The 23,847-nt window shown below is 35.7% G+C and overlaps 1 protein-coding gene across 3 annotated transcripts in view; it reads left to right on the forward strand.

Moving 5' to 3' along the window:
- The window catches only part of LOC114880118 (low affinity immunoglobulin epsilon Fc receptor-like), an 88,155-nt gene that overhangs the window by 33,635 nt on the left and 30,673 nt on the right, over window positions 1-23,847 (forward strand). For all 3 annotated transcript variants that reach the window (XM_029195770.2, XM_029195778.2, XM_029195761.2), the window contains 2 exons: window positions 336-432; window positions 20,342-20,626. In XM_029195770.2, coding sequence (XP_029051603.1) covers window positions 342-432; window positions 20,342-20,626 — 376 coding nt within the window. In that variant the 5' untranslated portion in view covers window positions 336-341. The remainder of the gene's footprint in view (window positions 1-335; window positions 433-20,341; window positions 20,627-23,847) is intronic.

Genomic DNA, 23,847 nt, shown 5'->3' on the forward strand with positions numbered 1-23,847 from the left:
AAGGGACTAGCGATTGCTGTTTCGTTAAACAGTCTGTCGATCATTCGGATCTGAATTGATCGTATGATTTTTCTGGGGAATTTTAAGGAAATTTCTGGTAGCCTAAAAGTGTTCTCTTCGTGAGATCTAACTTCTCTGGGGAAGATTTAATAAAAAATTCTTTGTTTTCATAGTAAAAATAATAAGATATTAAGAATTCCTTGAATTCATTGTTCAGGTTACATGAGAAGTCTAGGATAATTTCCTGACAGAAAAGAATCACCAAATAGCATTTATGATATACGTGCTATACCAGCAATGAATTCCATTATATTAATTTAGGGTTTTGTTTTCAGGTGAAAATGGGAAGGTGTCGTGTGGGTTTTGTCGTGTGGTTGGTCCTTACCTGCTTCACCAGCGACGCACTCCAGCAATACAGAGAAAAAAACATAAGTAAGTGATAGCATTTCCATGTTACATTCCAGCTAACAAGAAGCAAATTTTAACATTTGAATTTCAAATTAATCAAAATGAATTTTAACCTTATTTCTATGCAAATTTGTAAGAGGTATATTTTCTTCAATTTCATACACTAAATAATTTCAAAGATAACATCTAAAGGCAAGCTTTCAAATTCTGCAATAACCAATTATATATTTAAGTTTCTAAAAAATAAAACTGGGCGGCTGTAGAAATATTAGAAACAATTTTAAACAGATTTAAGGTGTAAATAGGAGAATACAAAAACATTACAATCAGAAAATTTAACATTATTCGGTGAAGATCAGCTTTTTCACAAAGTGGTTTTCTTCGAGCATCTTCAATTCTGCTCACAAGCAGTTCCTCATCAGGGATGATGAAGAGTTCCAACATTTTCTACTACTCGGTCGATGAAACGGTCTTCCACGGGATTAAATCCCAGGAGAGGACAAGAAGTTAATTAGAACCACGTGTCTTTTCACCAATAAGAGTTACAACGTTCAATGTTCTCTCGGTGTCATGTACTCGTTGAAAGCAACTTCTTGTCGTTACTAAAAGTTAGATTAGATCGCGAAATTCGATCCAGCACCTTTATAAATCTTTCACTAGAGATCGAATTAAATCAATGAAATTTAACTGCAGATAGAAAATATAAATTTCCGCATTTTTCAGCTTTACTTTCATCTTGATGAAAGTAAAAATGAAAACATTTTGTCGAAGCTAATATTTTACTCGTTATTTTTGATTAGAAAATTATATATTTAATATATTTAAGCATTTGATTGAAACTTCAATGAAATCGTACGAAGCAAGAAACACACAAGGGAGACATCGTTAGGGAAAATAAATTTTCCCTGATTCCTGGTTTTGTAGTCTGATTCGTACTAATTTTCTAAATTAGCCCGTCGACGCTCATTGTACACTCTCTCAATTACGTTTGTTCCTCTGTGTCCAAATTCTTGTGCACACTTCTTGCACTGGGATCCTCCTTCCCTCGATTTATCTCTTATTTAAATACCCTTAGCATTCTCTTAATTTCTTTTTCTCTTCTCTAATTAGTTAATTGCTTTGCTAATGAGCATGTATTTCCTATGACACACCATATCTTGATAAAACAGAAGAGAAAAAGGGTAATTTCTTTATTAAAAAAATATTTGAATACAGTTTTGAAATTTTTTCTCAAAATCCTTTTGTTCAAACACCATCGAGTGACAATCGAATCAAAGTCCGTCGTTTGATGGTTAATAGGAGTCTTCCTTTCAGAGATTTTTTTTCTATCATTTTATTTAGGTGTAAATGAATTTACCGTCTCGATTACGAAAATTTCGACATGAAATTTTCGTGAATCGATAGACGGCGATAAGAGCGTGCATATACAGCCGCGCGCATATGGGACGTACACGGACGAGATTCTCTATCCGCTCGATAAACTCGACGCATCGAAATCGAGGGGCTTTGGAATTTACCCAGAAGGACTCAAAAGCTCGACGAATACCCTCTGATATTGGGAGCAGATTGGAAGCCAAGAATCTACCGCAAGATTGAAAAGTTCACTCTCGATCCTTGTGCAACCTTTACCGCAAGAACAAGATGTTCTACGATAGCGATGAGACTAAATAGCGTTCTATGGTTTCTTTTCATAACAATGTGCCGATGATTGCAATTTCATAAGAGTCCATTACTTATATTCTAAGAGATTCTTTAATTAGAAAAACTTGTATTAAGAATTCGAAATGACGAATAATAGAAATGTTGAAATATTTTGAAAATAATAGATAAGATTCTTCGATAAAGTAATGAATTAATATCTAAAAATATGAGCAATCGCAAAAGAAATATTCTTCTTTTAGAACGCTTTGCGAGTTCAAACGGAGCGAAACTGGCAATCGTATTTTTATATAAATCCTCGGTATTCTAGCGGAGAAAAGGTTGGGTTGAAAGTGAAGCGACAAACGTTCTCGAAGAAAATGCTTCCTTTGCTGGCAAATATTTTCCCGATCAGAAACGGAACAAATGCGATTCGATCTCGAAAAAGAGCCATCTCTCCTTTCTGATATGATGTCTCGGGAGTTCGTTATTCGCACAACAGGCAATCAGCAATGGAACAGTAGTAATTAAGGCGGAATCGAAGCGGAGCTTTCGCTAAAGCAACGACTAAACTCGTCTCAGGAAAATTGCCTTTTAATTGATATTCTGCAGATGGGAATTGAAATCGCTGTTTCTAATTGAGAACCTAGCCGGCAGTTTAATGGAAATCCTGTACTTTCATTGGACGAACGCGCAAGAATGATTCAACAACAGTTTGGAATATTGATCTATTTATTTACAAAGGCTCGAGTGTAATCCTTCCATTGAAATGAAAATCCCCCCACGTACTCGAAATGCTCGGATATCTTTTGTGTTAAGCTCCTATGGCTTTTAATGGAATAATCCTATTACCTTCGATGTCTAACTCCATGGTAATTTCACGAATATAAAATAACTTTGTCGTAATTGTATTTCTTTGATAAAATATTCGATAATTAAACTATTCTTTTCGAAGTCATACAAATACACTGGTATTAAGTATTTCTGAAAAATTAGTATTTTATACTTTAAATTAGTCTCCATTAATTAAAAAAAAAAAATGATGTATAGAACATGAAAATTATTTTTTTCCCAAAGTATTCTAATTGGGGTGGTTTAACCCTTTAATTATCAAAGATGGAATTGGCCCATCTTTGGTCCATAAACAACCAATGTTTCAAAGGAAAAATTTAGGAATTCCTTTTATCGATTTGCAATAAGAAGGCATCGAGTCACAAAAGGATCCTTATGAATATTTATGAGCTGTTAAAAGCTTGAAATTTGTTTCTATTCAACCTGCCTCGCCTCTGAAAGGGCCAGGATCACGCATTTTCGTGAAATTAAATACCCAAGGAAGATTTAGATCGTCGTTTCAGTTCGCAATCAGCACGCATGTATATCTGTCAAGCTTCGAGATGGTGAAATCCTGTAAACGTTCCATAAACGTTCCGCAAACGATTCTCTGGTCGCAGCCTCCTTTAAATTAAACAAGAAACTCTTCACGGTGTTAATCGGAATTTTAATGGCACCCGCAGGAAGTTTCCAGTTATCATACGATCACGATTACGACGGAAACTTACTAGTGAATCTATTTTCATTCAATTTATTGGATTATCTTAAGTTACTTTTCCACCATAAGTCTTTAAATCTATTAGTAATTTTGTATCAATACGATTATATCGGCGTTAAAAATATCTTTGAAGACGTAGAACTCGATAAAAATTTACCTTGAACCCGTCAAATTCGACGCGAATGTCCTTGGAGTAAAGTCGGATGTAGACGTCCTTAAAGTCTTGCATTTTCAATTTCGTACCACTGGATACAGATATCCTTGGATCCGCAAGATCCGATAAAAATGTCCTCCAAGTTATAGAATCTGGAATAGACATTTTCGAGATTGCAAAAGTAAGATATGTACATATATTTATATTCTAACCTTCATAGAAATATTCTTGAAGATTTGATGAGAAGTCGGTGTAGAAAATAGTGGTTCTACTTGAATCCTTCAGAATCTTGTGTCTCGTCTGGAAACCATGGAATCTACTCAGAGATTGTTTGCTAAATTCCCTAGATGTTCAGAAGCATCAGAACCACCGGGATTCTAGGAATTTTCTAAGCCTATGAGATCTGTTGAATCCTCCAGATTGTCTGGATTCTTTGGACACCCAGAATCCTAGAAATATGGGGTCATTCGAAACCTCCAAGATATTTGGATACCTTGCATTAGCATTCCATAAAATCATAAAATTTTTTAGAAATAATTATTCATTTTGTAACAATTTTATTTTGTCAAATTGTGTCAGTGTTTTGATATGCAACAATCTAAAAAAGAGCATTATGGTGTAAGAATTTTCAATTTCTAGAAATTTGTTCTGAACTCCATTCGAATCGTCGATTCAACACGTTTCAGGCAGCAAAGGAAAAGGGAATCGAGGTTGTCGATCGAGGGAAGAATATCTGAATAACGATTTTTCTTTGGTAATTTATGCGCATACAAAAGTAAACGAATCGATCGTGGAAATTGTAACATCTGCCTCGTGCCAGGAAGCTTTGTGTACATCGCTTAATTGGTAATTAGCCGGTGTATTTAACGTGAGCAACGGCGGGACAATTGGTCCCCGTATTCTCTTTCCAAATTCGTTTAACAAACGAATCGCAAACGCAATGATTACCGAACCTGGCCCTGATTGCGATTTTATTGGGCCATCCGGCACACGTCGATTAAGCTTTTTGTTGGAATAAAAATTAGTCAGTTCTGCATTCTCATCGTCCCAATCTATCGATCCTATCGCCACCAATGTAAACCCTCCCTTCTGTTTGATTGCGAATGGAAATCGAGAATTGAAAATTTATTGCCACCTGAGGCTTGTTTCGAATTAACTCTGTTTGCTGTCAATGATTTGTATTGAACATTTTCATTGATTGTTTTGGGAAATTCATTTTATTTCATTCAAATAGTTGATTAAAAAAATATGTAAGATCTCAATACTTTATTTTTCATTGTACGTAATATTTTATTCTCTTGCACTAAAAATTCATTAATTGAACCATTAAGAGATAAAGTCAGAAGAAGAATTGTAACAACCATAAATCAAAAGGTGTTCAAAAAGAGATGGTACGCGGAGTAATTATGTTGCAAAATTACATTCGTGACTTCGTTCAGATAAGATTTCCCTCCAGATTGGATCCATTCTGGGGCTCACGGTGGTCCACCATGGGGGATTCGAATCTATTCCGAGATATGATTTACGTTACGCCACCACGAACACACCGATCTGCCCTCCCTTCTCGCCTTGTTCTCGTTTGAACGAAAAAAAAAAGAAGGAAAAAAATGGCCCTGGGTGCCATTGTCTGTCCGATGCATCACGCCGCATTGTATGCAAATGCGAACGACGCTGCAGATCTCGAATTTTCTCTGTAGTGCATATCCACCAACAGACGTGTTCCACTTCTTTGATCGTGTAATTAGCAATCTTGACAATCTACCGAACGATGACTAATTTGGCACAGATTCTCTTCCACTTAACACTTCGATAATCTCATATTTCGTGGAATCTATGATATATTCTATTCTATTCGTAGAAGAATATTTCCAACACTACTCTCCGTGATGAAATGGATGTCTAAAAAAGTATGTTACTTCAGAAAAGAAATACCTTGCAGAAAACCATCTTATTTTATAGAAAAGTTCACGGTAAAAGAAAAGAAAAATTCGCTCTCTTATTGTTAGAGATCGACGTTGCACACGTGTGACAACCAGTCGTATAACATACGAATGTTTCAACTTTCTTAGTAAAATTTTTCTTTACTTTCGTATTATATTTAAAATACAACTCAGTGCCAAAAATACGAATTCAATTTACACCCAGAAAATTAAAATTATTAAGTTCCACCCTTTCTCATAGGCATCCTGAGGGGAATTGGCAATTAGGTGAGAAGACTCCCCTCCATCATTTGCATATAAATGTTTACGGGAGAAAATTTAAACTGATATTCATTTATTATTCATATTTCTCAGTTATATGCTAAATTTTATAATATTTAATAATTAAATATTATCAAAATGAAGATTTTGAGAATTCCAGGACTTTTGTGTTTATTTAAATGTAACAAACGTTTATTGTGTTGATTGGTACGGCGGCAATAGGAATAGTCGTCTCAAAGTAAAAGTAAAGCTACGAGAATGGGATTGATTTTATTCAAGCAGAAGGAAGGATGATTTCGATGCTGGAAGCTTGCAATTTATTATCGTCCGGTTGGAAGACAGAATGGACATTGTTCGTTCCGTATCGCATGGTATTCGAGGAAAGGCCAGGCCGACGGTTTCAATGAAACTTTCGCGAACTCTCTGCTCCGTCGATTTGCGATGCGAGCAATAAACGAAAGGAGGTCACCACTGGGATCATTGTACAGAGAAAAGTTCAAGCTACGAAATATCTGCGAATAAGAATGAAAGCTCCGACCTAGGTAACTTTAGATAATTGCTGAACGAACCGAAGATAAGTTTCGATCTGTAGAAAGAATCGTGCAAAGAATTTACAGCATCATTTGCATCCTCCAAATGTTTCCTTTAATTCCTTTAGACATCGCCGAGAAACAAAAGGATGTTTTACGACAAAGTTCAATCAGAAAGTGTAATAATACTTTCTTGAAGACAAGCAGAGAGAGGACCATCTTAAAATTATTTTCCATCAATCTGTAACAACGCAATCTTCAAAATTTTGAAAAAATATAATCATGTAAATGTAGATCAAAAAATGGAAAAACATTCTGATTTTTCAAATTTTAAGCTGCGTCAACAGTAGCCAAGATTGATGTCGTGTGCGTTGAATGCAAAATTGGATATAAATAAAAGAAGTAGAATCCGAGGTATTTATGTAAAGATATACACAAGTAAGGAATATGAAAAATGCTGAACTTCGTGAAATTTGCAAAACAAATGACATTTGAAAAAAAATGAAAAATATGATGCTTGGAGATGAATCCTTTATTCTTGATTAAATCATTTGTCTTTTCTATCTCATTCGTTACACTGTAACAAAAACTGTGTGTAACATCTGAAAGCAGAACCGAAGATTTATCATATCACCTCTCTGCAACTGATTTGTAAGAAGTTCGATTGTTAGCCAAAGAAAAATGATAAAGTACGCTTCTTCCGAATTCTTCCAAAATTTTCTGACTTTCTTGAACGTGACGCGAGGAACATTTTCCTCTTAAGAAAAACGACATCCGCCTAAGCACCTGTGCCTGCTGGATGTTTCAAGAAACTTTGAGCTTCAGTATTCTCTTATTTTTCTTTAAGAAACAGCCTTCTTTCTATCCAGTATATTACAGGGAGAAGATTATAACGTCAGTAGATGTTGAAATAAAATGATACAAAAATATAAAGAATCATCCCCAATGAAATCACTCGATTAATTAATTTGTTAAAAATTTTTCATCGAACCCGTTCGACATTTCGTCGAGTTAATTATAATCAGTTTCGCGATACGGAAGGAATTTTGTTTGTTTATTATTTCGAAAACAAAACCATCCATGGCAAATTCAGCAATACCAGCGTTCATATTTACATTCTCGCTGGGTGAACGATGGTCGGTGCTCTCCATTCACTCGTAGCCTCTTCTCTCTTTTTTAGGTTTTGTTTTATTTTCAAGTCGCTAACGAGCAGCAGCCAATTCGCGGCCCTATTCCTCGTCGATATTTCCAAATTGTCGATTACCTGCACGAAAGAGCATTTTCGATCGTATTTTATGTTTTTTTTCGCATGGGCAAACATCGAGCCGGGGACCCGATCGAACGTGTTTCGCAAACAATCCCTCGGAACTCTGCGGCTATGAAATTGCACCGTGTATATGTAAATATACAATATCTATCTCGCGACTGGCTATCAAATTTCTTCGAGAAATCAAAACGAGCCTTCGTTATCGAACGATTTTATTATCATCGTTATTTTCTTGCAATTAATGATTATTAATAATCGGTTCCAAAATATAAATTTTCATATGGATTACTTTTACGTTCGTTTATAAAGCGAGGTAGCAAGCTAAAAGCTTAAATTAAAAAATTTAGAATTAGCTATTTTTATTATTAATAATTAGGGTTTCAATATATCCGACAAGGGTCCATTTAAGCCTATGGATTTTTTCAAAATCCTGCGAAATCTTGGAGACCCAGTTTCTTGAAAAATCGGTCAATGACGAGCAGATGGAAGAAACGGACGCGTTATTAAGCTGGTCCCATTGCTCGCGAGCAAAGTTCCGGCTCGTGTTCCATTTTCTCGGACGTTTTCCAGCTACGCGACACGACGACCGCGACAATTGGTCTATCTTATGAAGCTTTCAAGGGAATTTCCAACGTGCCGTGAAGCTTCTCTTAAGTGCACCACGATTTCCCTGCTGTTCCAACTTCCATTATGGCTACGGCTTCTAAGCATCGCTATGCGAAAGAACCTTAAGGGTGCCCTCGTACTTTCCACGGTTCAAACATCTGTGCTGATAATGTAATCATAATTGCAATAAGATTGCTAGTCTGACTAGAGCGCGATCGAAATTAAAATGGTACCATCACGGAGTAAATTGCTCCTTCTTTGATCCTTAGGAATAATTAACCCTCGAATCGATTCCGTCAGAGCCGCTTAAACGATTATCGATTCGCAGGCATTGATGTAATTACTTTTTATTCTAAATGCGCGGATTTCTGCTGATTGCTCGGCAGAAATATACTATGGACACTTTAGGAAATTTCAGATTTTAGGAGTTTAGAAACATAGGAATTTAGAGACTTAGAAATTCAGAAACTTTGGAGCTTAGGAACTTAGAAATTTAGGTATTTAGAAACATAGGAACTTGGGAACTTAGAAACATAGGAATTTTGGGACTTACAATTAGAAAGTTGGAAACATAGGAACGTAGAATTTTAGGAATTTAGAAACTTAGGAACTTAGAAAGTTTGGAACTTAGAAACTCAGGAACTTAGGAACTTGGAAACTTAGAAGCTTAGAAAATTAGAAATTTGGAAATTTAGAAACTTCTGAATTCAGGACTTTAGAATTTAAGAATTTTCCAAGAGAATTTAACATATTTTTACACCATTTATAAAATATTCACCTCTACCAAATTATCTTACTTTGTAACAGATTACAAGGTTTGTCAAAAAAGAGAAATTAGATCAGCTGTTGTCCAGGCATTCAGCGATCTTCCGGGTACCTCTGTTCTATTACAGAGTAATTGAAAACGCTTTTACCAGAAATCGTCGATAGGAAAAGAGGGGTTTCGTGGGGATCGAATCGTCGTAATTTCACTGTTCCGCAGCTGGGTTCAACCATGTACCAGAATCGTTTCCATTTAACGACCGCTCGTTTTAGGATTTCGAAGTGTCGCGGAACGACTGTAACCCTCTTTCTCGTATTTATACGAAGTTCCACTCGGTTCTAACGAGATCGACAAGTCGTGGGAAAAAAAAGGAACTGACTGAAAATCGTTCTCGACACGACGTCGTCGAGTTTGAAACGCCGCCCCTTTTCGGTCTCGAGTTAGATTTAATTGAGCCCTTTATCCCGAATGACAAACCCCTTCGAAGGATAATAAATTCACGATAGCTTCTTACTCTTTTTTGGCTCTTTCTTTAGTGATTTGTTACTGTACGTGTTACTTCTTTCCGAATGATTCTTAAATTTATAAAAACCAGTAGAAAATATTTATTTATTTAGAAAAACAAAAGTGATTTGAAAAATACAGAAAAAAAATAATGATAATATTTATAACCAAAATTTAGATCTTGTGAGAAATAAATCAAATACAAAATAAATGGTAACTGATCTCATATCAGCAATAATTACATCAGCTAGGCAAAGTATCAAATATAACGAAACAAATTTTCCAAGGAAAGAATTAAAAATTCGGCAATCGCGTTCCGTGAAGAAGCCCGTAGGAAAGCTTTGAGGGAGCGAGTCGCAAAGTCAACGGCAGCAGACGTTCTCGTGATTTTCTTATTGCCGGTAACAATTTCTTCGCCGACGTTGATCTAACAACGGGACGGTATCGCTACGGTACTGGGAGGTGGCTTTGTCGGGGCTCAAGCTATTTGCCCAGTCTCCTTGTGCCCTGAAAACGAGACGGTGGTAGACGAAGGGGGTGAGTTTGAAAGGAAGTCGAATTTCATTATAGAAGAGGGAGAGACATGTGTTTCCTATCTTTCGCGAGACCGCGGGACTAGAAAAGGAGACCGAATAATAGGGTGAATTTGACGGAGGAAGAGAGACGCGTGGAATAAAATGGCAGAAAAATGAAAGAAGAAGATTCGCGGGAAACAAGAGAATCGAAACAAAGTTTCGTGGATAAGAAATGCAGCGAGACTGCGTTCGACTGGAATTTTTTAGATTATTCAAGCGAATAAGCATTTCTTCTTCGATCTAAAAACTTTACCGATATATTGTTTCTTATTGATTACTGCATTTGCCCCGTTGTTTTTACGTAAAGGGAAGACGTTTTTAATTATTTTCCTCTAATTTGAAACGAGGGGAACAGCTATAATTTTAGTGCTTACAAAGTTGAAAAAAGACACCATCGTTGTGAAATAAAACAAAAATGTCGAGGAAAATGTATTTTAAAGTTAGAAACGTAATTCAACGCATTTGGAGGTAGGTAATTGTAACCTGTCCCGGAAAATTAGTGGAAAATATGTCGAAACGTTGTCGAGGCATACTGGACACAGGAGAAAATTTTATTAATCACCATTATGCAAGTGCATTGTAATGTTTTACATGTACTTTTTATCCATGTATAACATTTTATAGGGGAGATAAATTTTCATGAAAATATGATGGGTACTTTTTTACGAGACAAATTATACATTCAAGCAGACCTGTTCTTTTTTTTTTTAAATAAGGATACAATAAACATTTGGTGATGTTTTAAAATTTTTGAAATGACATTAGAACATCTAATTACAACTATATTTAATTAAGTAAGTCAAAGAATTTCTAATAACATGGGCTCTTCTGAAAATTGAAATACTGTCCTCATAATGGTCTTCTTACACCAGTTAGCTTCTATAAGGAAAAGTCACCATTTTGTGGGTCAATATGATCCAAAGCATCCTATATCAAATCGAAGAAGTCAGAATCACAGAAAATTTCAGTAGAATTCACCTACATCCTCTACAAAACAAATGATTAAAAAGGATAGTTTCTTAAAAATAGCAAAAGTTTTATCTCTATCATAAGTTTCGTATTTGGCCCTGACATACATGTTTGCCCTTGCTCCTCTTATTAGAAAGAAGGAACAAAAGCTAAGAAAAAGAAACTCTTTATATAAAAGGGGATGAAAACGTTTCCGCAGGATCGGAGTCTGAAAAACAATGGACGAAGACGAAGATGGAAAGAAAGCTGTTACTGCTTTCCTCCCTTTTTTCCTGACGAAAAAGAATAGGAATCTGCAGAGAAACGAAGATCGGAAGTTTGCCAAGGACGTTCGACGATTAACTGAAAGAATGATCCAGCCTGGGGAACGGAATTTTTGGCAGAATACGTATTAGTAACGATTAGATCTCGATGGGAGGTTCTTGCTTTGTTTTTCGGATGCGTAAAAGGGACCTTTCGTCTCGTATTTATTTGGCATCCTTTTTTCCCATGGAAGATGGAAAATGGAGAAACTGTCAGGCAATTTCAGATCGGAAAGCTGCCAACAGAGCTTACGACTTGCGAAGACATCGTTCATGGTTGGTCAACAGGCAAAGAATTTTTCGCTGTCGTCGTGTATTTTCTTTTGCCATGTTCAGAGAAAAATAATTGTATTCTTTCTTTCATCGAGGAAGAAGATTCGTTTGTTTTTAAATTAATTATCTTCAAAATAATTAAAATTCCAATGAAAATTTGTTGGATTGACTATACTAAATTAAATTCAGGATAATTAATGAATTAGAAAAGTGTTTGTATAATTCTCAGAATAATTTGAACAAAGCAAAGATTAATTTATACAATTTGGTGGGATGTTTGCTAAAATACAATACTAATCAAGCCCAAGTAAAATCCTTTACAATTCAACTTTCAATTCACCCTTTGTTCACTACCGTTCTTTCTTATTAATTTCCTGGAGAAAGCAGTAAGAATCGCACAAAAGGGTTCAAGTTCCTGCTAGCTTGTGCCCGAAGGTGCATTCGCAAAATGGACTTCCGTAGAGGATCCTGGAAAGCGCAAAGTGCAAGACAATTGTCTCTATCATCAAGGAAACCTGATTCTCTTCTTGCAAACCAGTAAGTGCTTCTGATCGCAAAGGGGGAGAAAAAAGGAAAAGTTAAGGGGGACGAAGAAGAAGTAAGGGTACGGGTACATACGCATGAATGGAGGAAAGACCGTTCTTATTTCCTGCGCGGTTCATTGTGCATTGTTCGTAAAATGGAAATGGAGCCGACGGTAATTTGCCTTTGAATGAGAGTCCCCTTTTACCTCCTTATCCTTCCCGCCTTTTTCATCCCTTACATCCCACCTTCCGGATTTTTTGGCCTTTTCCAGGGATACAGGGGTAAGAAAACCAGCCTGGAATAGCGTTCGCGGTCACGAAATCGTTATTTTCTCGGTAAGACCTCACTTTAGTTATTGTAATTAAATTTCTTGAATAGGTATAGTAAAAAGGAGAATTAAGTACGTGAACGTGGAATTTTATATTATGACAAAATTTAAGAAATATTGAATACTTAGATATTTAATACAGAATACCATTAATTTAGAATTTTAGAATTTTAAGATTTCCATATTCAGAATCTCAAATTTCAGAAATTGTGAAATTCTAAAACTTTGATCTGAGTTCTAAAATTGTAGAATTCTTAAATCCCAAAATTTAAAAATTTTACAATCCTAGGATCTCAAAAATATAGGATTCCAAAATTTTAGAAATCCACAATCTTAGGATCTCAGAAATTTAGTATACCAAAATTTTAATAACTCTCCCATCTAATTATTTCGCTTCTAAGCTACACCTTGACATGAGCTATCATTACACCAGAGCAAAAGCATATAAATAGAAAACAAGTTGTCACGCTGATCTTTAAATGAACCTTATTTCTTTCTGCTACGCTTTCGAGCATTTAGTCGTTTGCTTTGGCGTGCCTCGTTTAAATTCTGCGCTAATTAAACTCGAGTCTCGTTAGTTTCACGAATGGTTGGCATAACTGGACTGTAGAATCGGGACTAGTTTCTAATGGGTGGACATTAATGGAACGATCGTTGCATTAAATCCAACGTTACATCTCCAATCGCGTGTCGACGTTGAGGAGGCGACCTTTTTCGTTGGATGCTGTAATTCAGACTGGTTTAATTTATGCAGATGAACCTGGGACACTCGATAACGTCGAGCGGTGAATATGAAACGGGATTCATGGAGAAACTAATTGAATGATGGGATTTAATTGATTTAGAACGGTATACTGTTTAAATACAGTGAAATATGTTTAACCGTAACTCTTCAAACACGTCTGATCGATCAGCAACCATAGAAATATTACCTTGGCAATTAATTGTGTTACAATTATGAATTTCATTAAAGTATAAAATAGATATTTGCATACCTTACATAATTATAAAATAAAATATTGATAAATGACAGATTAAAATTATTTTAATATAAGGATATAGAAATAAAAATTTAAAATAGTTTTCATGGATCTAAAATATTTAATTCAATTTTCGTTTAAATATGCGATTTAACAAATAGAAAAATTTGAAGTGATAGAAATTAGTTTGCCAAGTTCAAAATTGGAATTTAAAACCTTTGTGATTTATTAATTATTAATTCAATTTTCTAGTGAAAGTTGTAGATTTATTGTTTGACACTCTGTTTATTTGAAATGAGAAAGTATGCTTCGAGGAGATTAGCGGAACTTTTGTCAAACAAATTGTTCAAATACAATTTAAACGCGGTATACATAATAGACACCTCTTATTTGAAAACGAGCTTTCGAACGATTTCACTTTAAAAGAAGGAACAAAAATTTTACGAATAAACAGAGGCAACAGCTAGAGTAAACTCTTAAAAGTAGTATACCTTGGTCACCGTACGTGACGAGTGGCTTAAGTAATTGTAAACAGAGGATAAGCATTATGCGAGAGGCAGGTTTCATGTGTCATACTAGATAACCACTTAACAAATGTCCAAGATAAATTTATTGAAATATAACAACATAATATCATTGAATATTTTAATAGTCAAATATAAAAATAACATTGTTATAATTCCGCAAGCAAAGTATTGCGAAATTGTTAAGCTTCTACACTGAGTATTTTTAGTTAAATTATACTACTAAATAAATAACTTTTAATAATATGCAATGAAAATCTAAAAAATTCTAAAGAATAAAAAAACAATTACTGGTCGAAACGTTACAAAAATAAATGAATATTCTTGATTGAATAACAAATAAAATCAAATTTCCACTTGTATTAAATAGACAATTTTCAGCGTTTATTATTTGATTTAATGGAAAAATATTTTTACATTATTTTTTTTCATTAAATAAATTTTACAATGTAATAGTTTTAATAAAAAGAATGCAATATTCAATATAAATGTTGTATTCTCAGTTAATTTGTTTATTTGACTTTGTTAGGTATTAGGTATTTCCATCGAAATCTTTCTGGAGCAGGTATATAGCTAGGACTACGACTTCCTTTACCTTTTTCGTATATAAGATTATCAGAAGCTTTTCTGTAAATGAATCTCGAGAAATCCTTATTCGCATAAACGATCGTCGAGTAATATGGTTCGCGGTCCGTTAAACGATGCAGTTGTTGCAACTGCAACGAGACACGTCTCTTTCGAAGAGGACAACTCCTCACTGCGCGAACCATGTATGCACCTTCTGTCTGCGTACATTTACTTTTCAGTTCTTCTTTAGGTGCCCCAAAAATTCTAAAACGACAGGAATTTTCAAATTAAACATTCGTCTGATTAGAAAATTCTTATTAACTCTCGAACGTCGCGGCGGACCATGGAGAGAACCCCTACGCTGTTCAAGGGTTAATAGCCTCTTATTGCAAATTTTTACGGTTAAAAATGATCTTCTGTGAAATAAGCATATTTCTAATAACATATTTACGTTTCAAATTCTATCGATTGTTCGTTTTCGTTTTCGGTGCTCTTCAAACAAGGAACATGGATTTTCCTCATTAACATAATACTCGAATTGGTTTTGCACATCGCGTCCGTAGAATTCTCAGAAACATTTGCACAATCGGTGACCACAGAAACATCGTTCTTCGAATGATTTTCACCTTGATTTATTGACTCTTCTGCTTTAGTCATACCTTCATTCATTTCGACTTTAACCGACTCGCTCGATTCGTTATCACTGTTTCTACGGAGACTTTCTTCCAGTTCCAATAAATCTCGGAAAAACGTGCGGCCTTTGAGGCTGAACAGACCTGTTCTAAAACAATTGTGTGTGTTTACCTAAGGTAAACTTGATAAATATTACTAAATAAACTTTTCACATTTTAAAACGTCCAGGATATTGCTGATTTTTTGTGAAATCTGAGGATCATACACGGTACCTGCTTTTGGAGTTTTGTTTCTTTCTAGGTATCATGGTTTCTGTATCCGAATGAGCCCTTTTGAGTACAATTTCCTCCTTTTTACGATGCTTTTTCAATTCGACGATAATCATGCGTCGAACAAGAGCATTTAAGTCTTCTTCCTCCTTACCGTGATCAGTGACCGGCCTATAGCAAATTTGGACTTTCATTATAAAAACAGTTTGCCGTATAATGACACGTATGACAAGTGAAAGTGTGGACTTTTTAGAAATTTAATAGCAGTCGTCAGTGACATCTCAACGTTTCGTTCTCCTTTTTCTTTCGAAGAAATCACACACATTGCAAACTTGTGATTTGGTAAAACGAACTGACAATGAGTAGAAAGCGTTAAATGATATATGCAAAGTAAGTGATTTTACGATGTATGTGATCATTCTGAATCATAAGCAATTCAATCATGTTTGATCTAATTTGTATTTCTTTAATTTGAATACGTGAATTTAATTTTAAATTTAATTATAATATTATAATATTAAAATTTAAAAAATTGCAAGCTTTAATCAAAGCAATTCTTATTCGATCGAATAATCCTCTACTATGGTTGTTTACAAACCTCTCCATTTTTTCCTAATTTTTACAAGAAACTTTGGCAAAATCTCAACTCATGTTTGATTGATCCTGCTAATTAACTTACGACAAATCAGAGAAACCCGCAGATTCAGAATCGCGACAATTTTTCAGCGAATTCGTATCTGGAGATGGTCCAAACTCTTCAACCTTTTCTTTCTTTTCGACTGGAAATTGCGTGGCCCCTTTACTCGAATGCATTACAGATTCATTTTCCAGCAAGTTCACCTCTTTTTCTGGAACAACTCCAGACTGTTCGCCAGGATAATCGTCCTCCATTTTCGAGCATATTTTATCACTTTCCTCTGCGAACGTTAAATGTTCCTCGAGCTTATCAGCCAACATTTCTGAGCGACTTTCGTCATCGAGCAAAAACGTATCAGAATTCTCTCTCGTTTCTTCATTATCTTCCATCTCTTTATTTTCTGGTCCGAATACCTCGCTGTCCCGTAGAATCGAAGCTAGAAACATTTCTGCCAAAGAACGAATAAGTAGACTTTCAGCATTTTCATTGATTTTCATGTCCGACCTTGCTGAATTATCATCCACATTATATCTGGCAGTTTTTGAGCACGATCCAAATTTATGAGAAGGTAGATCGTTGTCGTTCCCTGTTACATCTTCGTTTTTACGCTCGTATACGTTCTCCGCGTATTTTTCACGCTGCTTTTCTACAACAACGGAGCTGTTTTCCTCCGAGGTCACATCTTTATTGAATTTTTCTTGTGATTGATCGATATCTTTGTAGAGAAACCTGGTTAAGTACTCGTGGAACGATATTTTGTTCGTCGGGCTTGTTTTCTCGTTGATTGATGATTGTTTATTCGGTGTTTCCTCGTTAAGAACGCTGTAATTTGATTGATTATTCATCGTGACGTTGATTCTGTCGTTCGATGATTTATTTAGCAAGTTTCTTAGCCTCTCTACGCTCTTTACTTGGGCAGAAACATGACAATATTTCTGAATATTTTTATAAACATTTATCAAGATCGTCAGTAGTAATTTTTCTATATATTTCAGTACAATTTTCAGTACTTTCTCGGGTAGGCGTAGAATAATTTTGAAATTGGAGTTTGATCGTTCTTCTGTACCGAATTGGGATTCGTGTGCACTGAAAATAAATGAAATTTCAAATTTTTTATATTACGATATGATACATTTCATCTGATAAAATAAAAATTAAGTAAATCACAAGAATGATTATAATTTGATTGGAAAATATTGGTCAATTAGAAAAAAATATTCTGCCCTTTTAATTATTTCTTTCTTCAAAAATAACCCTTTCGCGGTTGTATCACAATTACACGATTCGAAATGATTTTTAATCCATCATCACCGGTTCGACGTAAAAAGCTACGTTCCTAGGCTTCGAAATTCATCTATCTTTTACGATCGTTCGATGTCCAAGTGGCACGATTTAATTACTTTTTATCGTGACGATGAAAGTAACGAATTCTAGGCGAACGAAAATTCATCAGAGCCGGAGTTTCGTGCAATCGAAGCGATACAATCAATTAAATTCAATTACGAGTTAGCCACGCGTGCGAACGAGCTTACGGGACAAAATCGGCGCAATTACACTCGTTCTCGAGCGGATTGCGAGGGAAAAATTGATTTCACTCAGACTGTGAATACCAGGGTAGGTTTCTCGCGTTTGCTTGATCCTTGCTGGATCTTTTCGAGCTGGAATTTGTCGTCTCGAGGATCGATTGTCGTCTCGGAACGTTCGATGGGGCGTGGAGAAGCTTCCACCCCACGCTGCAGAATAGACAGCCCCAGATTATAAAGAAAATTAATTCGTCCGGTATCCAGATCTTTAGGATTTGCATAGTAACCAAGTTATGGGAGCGATACGACGATCATTACGTGAATTTTTCCATTGTACCCATAGGGAACACTTCAACGATACATTCTTACTAATTTAAGATTTTAACAAGAAACTTAGACGTTTAGACGTTTCTTGAGAATTTAGGTTATCCAGAGATATGAATTTCGGTGAATATGTAGTTCATTGATTCGATGATGTTTTGCTTTTCATGCGAACTTAGCTATGCAGATTAGCCTTTAATAATTCTCTGAATTAATATTTTCAAAATTATCATTCGTTAAATTTTTAACCGACTTCGACAAAGGAGGAGCTTACTAAATTCGATCAGTATTTTTTTTTTTTTTTATTATTAATTATTAACACTTCGAAGTATTAGAATGCATAGACAAGGGGAAAATAAATGAATCGCTGGATAAACAAATCATCGTATCTCTTCCGTGCACAATGATTCGCGATAAACAAGAGACCGACAGCATCAGGCAAGTGTCGTTTTTCAACGTTTCGGTTCAAAGCGTTATCGAGTAGTTCCTGTGCATCCTTTAATCTGCACGCATCGCGTATTCGTGACGTTGACGATTCGAGGACACCCTTCAACGTCAAACGCATACCTGCCTAGCCAGAACTCTCTAATGGAGTATCCTGTCAGCTCGAGGATCTCCGTTGCATTTCATTTACCTGTTACCAGCAAACCCAGCTACACTTGGCCCACTTCATCCTACTGACGCTTTTAACTCTTTGTCTTATAACACCCGAGCCATGCTTCATGATTTTTTGTTCCAAACACCAGAAACACGCGTCAACGACAGGATAACAAAGTGTATCAGGTGTGACAGGTGAAAAAACGACTGGATTTTTGAAAATCAAAAAGTTTGGGAGTCAGAAATGGTAAATGCCATGGGGTTTCCTAGAATGACATGGAGATTTGATTCTTCATAATTTTACAGAGTTATTATTTTGGGGCTGTTTTAAAGATTACGAGACTCTATTTGTTAATTATCTGTCAAATGCTGTTTGTAATTACACTATTTATCTGGTGTTTTGAAGAAAAAAGCGACGTATCCATTGTAAAGTTTCCAGAGAAAATTCAGCGATACGGCTAGCGAAACACCGTTCTTTGCCAGATCTAAATCCATCTGACTTCTTTCCTTTTTCTTGAAGCCGTGTCTGCTCTCAAGGGAAGCCACTTCATGTCAGTTACCGAAGTTACGAAAAGAGCGACGTAACTTTTGTGGAAACTGACAGAAAATAACTTTCTTTGATCAGTGGAAGAGTAAAAAGTGGTTTGAAGCATACTGATAAGGAACCGAATTAAAATTAACATCTTTATAATCATGATGAAAAAAATAAAGAAATGATGATAAAGAGATTTTGAAGAGAAGATAAGCTAATGAAGGTGTAGATTAATCTTCACTGTAGATTAACCTTCAGATTCCGCCGTTCAAGGTTTAGCTACATCATGAAAATTATTTATAAAAATATTATAAAAATACAAACTGTGAATTGAACTAAACCTAAGCTATGGACTACGCTACATCACCATGAATTTACGATAAAATACTGTTTGATGGCTTTGGATGATGGTTAATCCATATTGGATCAATGTCGGTCAACGCTGGTTAACCGAAGCGTAAAAGGAAGAAGAGAATCTCGAAGGAACACCAAACAGATCTGCGATCGATCTTCGTGCAGCTGTAAAGCTTTTCGAGAGCTTTCAAGAGTTTACTTAACGTCCTCTTACCCTAACAAGAAAATGGTCGCTGCCTGCGTAACCTCGCAAGCTTCTTACGTCAAAGCTTACATAAGCTTCATCGTTTCAACCGAGAGGAAGACGTATTATTGTTCCCAGCGAAACGATACGTCGAAACGACGAGCGTATAGCTGATATCCGAAAACACGTGGAACTGGTACATTTGAAGAGGAAGTAAATCTCGTGCTCAACAGGACTGCGTGAAAAGGAAAACGAGACCACTCAGCGGGATGAATAGAAGCATCCAAGAGATTAGAAGAACGAGATTCATCTGTATTCCTCTACATTAAAAATGTACAAACACAAAATTAAATTATTTTTCGATGATTGGGACGAATAACTGACTCTGTCCATATTTAAAAAAAATTTCTTTGGTGACAAGATTCTCTTCGAATGCCAGAAATGAATGAAGAAGAAAATGTTAAAGAGGAGAATATAAAGACACAAGGATATTAAAGATACGTATTTTTTGGGGATCGAAAGTGATCGCGCGCGAAAGATGAGAAATACCGATACGAAACACGGGTAAAGAGAAAGAAATAGAAAAAAAATATTGGATTACCAGAGCAACATCATTTCTGTCTTCTAGGCGGGGCCGAGACAGACGCGGTTCAAGCGATCCTGGCCAGATACCTTCAGAGACGTCTTCAGGGCTCTCAGCTGTCGATGCCGCCGCCGCCAGCTGTCCTCTTCAGCAGCAATAATCAGGCCAGAGTCAGACAAGCACCCCAGAGGACAACCGGTAATGCATTGCCGAGGAATGTCAGCGAAAAAGAGAATAGGGAACGCGTGGAGGATTATGAGGATTATGAGGACGACCTTGAAGAATTCGAGGACAACGAGAGGAGCAGGACCAGATTCGATCTGTTCGCTGGTAAATCCTTGAGATTCCTTCAATATACGTCTTCGGGATTTATTTTAAACCGTGTTCTTCGCAAGTAACAAATTAACGTTAAATTGATAATAATTCACAGAAGACTAAATTGCTCGATGCTTTTGCAATCTAAATTCTGTTCGGTTCAATTATAATCCTTTCGAATATTAAGAAACTATGAAACAAAATATTTCATTGCAGTGCAATAATGCAACCATAATTAACTGATTCTACGATTCACGGGTTTCACTAGAAAATAATCTCCACTAATGGTTGAACATTTCGGTTTACCACTTTTCACTGGCTCGACGCAGCTCGTTAAATACCCTCACCATAGTCAACCCTGTGTATTCTATCAGTCCTCTACGTGTTTCAACTCGTTAACGTTACAAATTTCATTCACTGAAATAATTAAAAAATGAAGGTAGAAAGAAACTTCTGAACATCGTTAAAATTCATTAAACAATTCTAAATTAAATTAATCGAAAAAAAAATGTATCTCATTAGATAGGATAATTAACTCTTAATTATTTTTTTAATAATGATCTTCAAAGGATTGGGTTCAAATGATCGCCGCATAGTTCGTGATGAATTTCGCGGTTGATTCGCGAGGGGGAAACGAGACGGTCGTTGTCCATCCCTCGAAATTACCCACCTGTAATGCGATAACAAGGGTGTATGGGAGCGTGCATTGACGTCACGACGCGGCACGCTCCTGTTCTGAAGCGTTTCGTGTTGAATCGTTCGACAGTGGAACACGAGCGACGTGACGGCTGCACGTTTCAGACCCACCGTGTCGTTTCGACTCTGGAATCCGTTGGTCCATCACAAATGCCCTCGGTTTACCATTCGCCCTTGCATTTCTCCGTCGAGAAAGACGGATTTTCATCGAGCCCGGCATAATCGGGCCTTGGATTCCGCGTTTTCCGCATTGTCACGGCTTCGAATAAAGGTTCGAATAAAAATAGGAAATATTCGAAAATTCTCTCACAACGTCAGGATAGATTCATTTATTTTGCTTATTCTTCTGAATCGTTCATGCTAAATATTGAAAAGATATTTCATGGAGTTAAAATGCTCAAACGATAAATCATCAGTCGCATTCAGAATCCTTTGAAATTCAAATGTTCTGTAAACGAGTTCAGAAAAGTGTTTACACGCTTCAGTTTGTCACTTAAAATTCAGAAAAAAGACGTGTGGTTTTGGAGATATTAATTTTGAAAACGGATATTTGAAATGCAAATATTAAATGAATGTCAGTGGCAAATTTAAAAAGGAGTTTATTGATCCCTTTCATCACGTAATAAAATGCATAAAATATTATTGCATTTTTCCGAATGTGTTTAATGTTTCATATTCTTATTTAAATTTTATTTTCATAGCTTTTGAAAATATTTTCAATAATATTTGTATCTTCTGTAGTTTTTATTCAATACTGCATTCAGTCTGATAAAGGAATAATAGTAATATCAATAATAATAAAATACATATTGATGGCAAAGTTAATCAACTGCATCTTTAATTTGCATTCCAATCTCCATGAAATAAATTGTAGTATTGGTGGATGACACACATGGTACTTTTCATTGATATATTTGTTTATAAATTGATGTACAATATTCGCAAGAACGACGTTAGAAATTCATACAATTGTTCGAAACGTTGTTTCTTTCTCAGCAAGAAAAACTGCTGAATTTAAATGCGATTTCGTAGCTGGTGGTTGTCTCGGTTTGCATTTCATTTTCATAACAATCCTCTGAAATTTGCGAGGAGGAAATTTGCCGCGCTTCATCGCGAAAGAACGAGAGTCGGAACAATTTCCTTTGTCTTCCGAATTTCAAACTCTCAAGAATTTTCACGCTGACTGTGCAAAAATTCACTGGAAAATGTAATTCTCATCTTTAACTTCGTATTATCCGAAGCTGGACTGAAAGAATGGAAAATTTCTTCAAGCACTGAACAATCTCGATGGGCGTAAAATTCTTGGAACTACTTTATCGCTTAATAAATTATTGCGGCTAGAGAATCCCAGAGAAATTACAGGAAATTGTATTAACAGTTTTCAAGCAAGATTTCCACGTGTTTTTCCTGGAGAGTAGCTGCAGAGAGACGAAGTAATCGCGACAGGTTCCACACGGTGAAAGCGAATGCTTCTTGCATTTTTGAGCAGCCGAGGATTGAGCTCTCGGTGTTTGTTTTTTGAGAGATGGTGATTTCTCTCGCGAAGAGGAGCTCGTGAATATTATAGTTTGCGCGTGATAAATTTAGATGCGCTACTGAAACGACTGACGTGATTCGTAGGAGACACGAGCTAAATTTATTACTTCCTTTTTACTATAACATCTACTATTTTTACCTTGGAAAAGAAAATCAAATTAATAATAACAAACAAAAGAATTAGTAAATACAGACAAAATTTCTAATATTGATTTAAGCAGAAAGGATAAGAATTGCATTAATTTAAAATCGTTCTCAACAATACGCTGGAACGAAATCAGGATAGCGACCTCTGAAATCTATTCAGAAGTAAAAATACAAAGGAAGAACATACGACGGAGCCGAGTTTCCCTAAACAAACACGAAGTAGCTTGCGTAACAGAATTTCCATAGTTTAGTTACACTTCCCCGAGAGAAAGCGCGGAAGTACGCGAAAAAGCCTGAAGTTGCACTCTGAAAATATTAAAGTAACATACGTGAGTGTAAACCGAGGAGAAAATAAATTTTCAACGCGAAAAATGAATTTCCCTTTACGTTCAAACAACCGGCGAAGAAGTTTATATTTTTTAATTGAAATCTCTTTTCCTTACCTTCGAAGTTAATGCACCCTTTTAAACTGTTATATATGTACGAGATGCTTCTTCATATTTTACTGAGAACTGTATATACGGAAAGAGTTTTTCTACTTTCGCCAAAGTTTTCTGTTTAACCAAAGACTCGGGTCTACGGCGTGAAACTTTGCATAATCATCGCGGAGTACTTGAAAGTGCAGTCTAGAAGGTAAAATTTAAAAATCCAAGGGAAACTTTGAAGAAAGGTAATCTAAATTTCCTCTAAATTTAATCTTTCCTCTCGAAAAATGAATTCTGGTTAAATGAAAAGGGAAATTCCTTTTTCGCATAGGATCGTAAAGAGAAGTTAAGATTCATATTAGCTTAAGAAAATATCTCAACTTTTATTTGATGTTATTAATAATAAAAGCAATTATTTTATATAAGTCGGCT

Source organism: Osmia bicornis, chromosome 5 (assembly GCF_907164935.1).
Source record: "Osmia bicornis bicornis chromosome 5, iOsmBic2.1, whole genome shotgun sequence".
NCBI classification, from domain to species: Eukaryota; Metazoa; Arthropoda; class Insecta; order Hymenoptera; family Megachilidae; genus Osmia; species Osmia bicornis.